Source organism: Nanorana parkeri, unplaced genomic scaffold (assembly GCF_000935625.1).
Source record: "Nanorana parkeri isolate BGI_ZX_2015 unplaced genomic scaffold, ASM93562v1 scaffold153, whole genome shotgun sequence".
Taxonomy (NCBI): domain Eukaryota; kingdom Metazoa; phylum Chordata; class Amphibia; order Anura; family Dicroglossidae; genus Nanorana; species Nanorana parkeri.
In genome coordinates this window covers 824,899-827,615 of record NW_017306421.1, presented here as the reverse complement: position 1 = coordinate 827,615, position 2,717 = coordinate 824,899, and the positions used below count along the sequence as shown (strand labels likewise).

Sequence of the window (2,717 nt, the reverse complement as noted above, 5' to 3'; positions counted from 1 at the left end):
ATATATACATATACACTAATTTGGTCTGCTGACTAATATAATTATTTACCAGTGGCCTTTGTTCTGGGCTTTGTAAGGAACTCCCTATTTGTGATTACAGCACCAACCCTGTAGATATTTTCTCATTTTTATTAGATTAGGGTGTGCGTTTTTCAATTTTTTTATATTACCTAAAATTGGAAAGAGGGCAAAATTGCATTTTCAACACTGTCATTAAATTTTCGTTTGGAAGAGAATAATTGACTGTTAGAAAAAACATATATTCTGAAGCTGTTCCAGTAAGATTTCTCTGTAAATCACTCATCTGCTGCCAACATCTTATGCCCTAACAGATGCCCATCATTGGCGCAATAGCTCTTTTTTAGGCGTTCTTTTCATTCGTCATGATTTGGCAACAGATTTACAGTTGCCCAGATACCATTTTGTTACAGCAGGAAAGCCTATCTTCCTTTGGAGACTCTGACTGTTGGCCATAAAGTCAGCCAGTCTTTTTTCTTTTCCCTTTTAACGTAAAAAAATATGAATAGAGAACTTAAAGTATACCTTTCATTAGAGAAATATGGAGACTGCCATTGCTGGCCTCTCCTTTTGAAAATGCTGGTTGCTTTGTTGTCATATTGATGACAATACTTTCTGAGTTGCTGAGCTGCAACTGGAAGAATAATGATATAGAAGTCTGACTATCTTCTAACATTAATTTGATGCATGTTTGTTCCATGTCTATGACTAAGAACCACTGAAACCAGATACAACAATCCAACTTGCATTTTGCAAAGGAGCCCAAAAGTGAGAACCTACAGTTCATATTTCTGGGTTCATTTGGCTATATATCTCACCAGTGGTTTAAGTTATTTCATTGTACAACATAATTGTTCATGGTGAGAATGACTAAAGAAGAAGAACTCTTGTTAACAAAAAGAAGATACCAATAAATGACCGGCTCTGCATTAATTCATCCAAATGGTTGCTCATTATCTAGGAAGCAGGAAGCAATCAGGTGTCAGGCAGCTGGTTTTGGAATGATTCTTGCTAACACATCTTGTTGACACTTCTCCTTCCACTCCTTGTTTATTGGTTTATTCTTTTGCTTGTCACGGTCTTGCTTTTGTCTGGCTTCCCCTGCCAGGTCCCTCCTAATGCTTGTATACACTTCAGATAACTCTTCAGTGTCTACATTCATTAACCAGCTTTCCCATTTATGCCCTCGTGTTTCCTGTTCAAGTTCAAGGGAATGACAAAGCATATCCACATGATACTGGTTCTCAGCATGCATCCTGATTGGTCCAACTCCTTTAAGAATCTCTAAGAATTTGTTAGCTCCTGGGGGTACTCCTTCCTATGCTTTAGATTGACATTAGTTGTTATCCTCTTTTGTCCTTACCTTACTTGAACTCCACCTACCTTGACCCCTGCAGTGTTTTCTGACTATTTATTTGCTTTGGTTTTGACATTTGGCTCCATTTACAGTGACTCTTGACTTTACTCTGCTGCTATGCTTGTGCCTCTGTCCCTCCCAACATCTCCACACAGTTGGATCCAACTCTTGGGCTGACACTGATTATGAACTTGTCTAATGAATGGTACCTTGCCTTAGCCTGTCTAAATACCTAACATCACCAACAAGGCTATCCCAGGGACCACACTCTGAGAGTGCTCACTGCACACATTGCAAGAGGCTTTGGTGATGACTGGGTACTGCCAAAGCCTGCACGTTGACAATAACCTTTTTCTATCATGCTAGTGGCTCTAGGCATCCTTGGTTATTCTGGTTAGGTTAGATGGGTTAGGCATCCCAACTGCAAGTCCCATGAGACATTGCTTGACTCTGACATGCATGATTACCAGGGACAGAGACATAATGGGATTTGTAGTTTTATCACAGCTGGTGTGCCAAGGTTGCCTGCCCCTGGTTTGGATGGGTCAGAGTGTCCAGAACACAACATAAACATATTACTTTATACAAACTCAATTTTGACCATTAAGATAATCATGTGTTTATACAACCTGAAAGTCGTGTTGCTTTTCTTTTCCCAGTATCATCAATGGCTTTGCTTTACCCCTGAAATCAGAACACAAACAGTTTCTTGTCCGTGTACTAATACCACTGCACTCTGCAAAATCACTTTCTATATTCCACGCTCAGGTAAGAGACATCAATGACCACATAACCATATGTAGGGATGTGATACAAAAATGTTAACATGGCTGCACTGGGAATGTATTATTTCCTAAGTGTTTTTTTAGCTGCCCTGCTAACAGTCTAATAGCTTGTACACCTCTGTGTCTGGAAGTGTTGTTATCTCAGTGGATCAGTTAGCTCTTGGCTGTGGCATATACATCTATCTTATAAATACTGCATCCTAATTCCATGCATTAATTGCTTCTTCTCTGTTCCATACCATGTCTCCAGTCTACAGACACAGAGGTTGCTAGTTAGGTTGTAGAGTATTTGTGTCAAAAGGTTTGAATAGGCCAACTGCCCAGTAAGCTGGAACTTTAGGTAAGTGTCAGAGTGCTACCCATAACTGTGGCAGAAGTTCAACTGATTATGACCATGTACTTATTTTACTAATCTCACCTTTCTATATTCTCTTATACCTCAACAGATATATTTTTATGTTAAAGGTGAACTGTGTACATATGTGTATAAATAAATATGTATGTATGTATATATATATATATATATTTATATATATATATAAGTTATTTTCGAGGCA

General features: G+C 38.6%; 1 protein-coding gene across 2 annotated transcripts in view; it reads left to right on the top strand.

The window, feature by feature from the left end:
- PPP2R5B (protein phosphatase 2 regulatory subunit B'beta) overlaps positions 1-2,717 on the top strand; it is a 64,569-nt gene that overhangs the window by 47,633 nt on the left and 14,219 nt on the right. For both annotated transcript variants that reach the window (XM_018554320.1, XM_018554319.1), the window contains exon 8: positions 2,035-2,143. In XM_018554320.1, the coding sequence (XP_018409822.1) occupies positions 2,035-2,143 (109 nt within the window). The remainder of the gene's footprint in view (positions 1-2,034; positions 2,144-2,717) is intronic.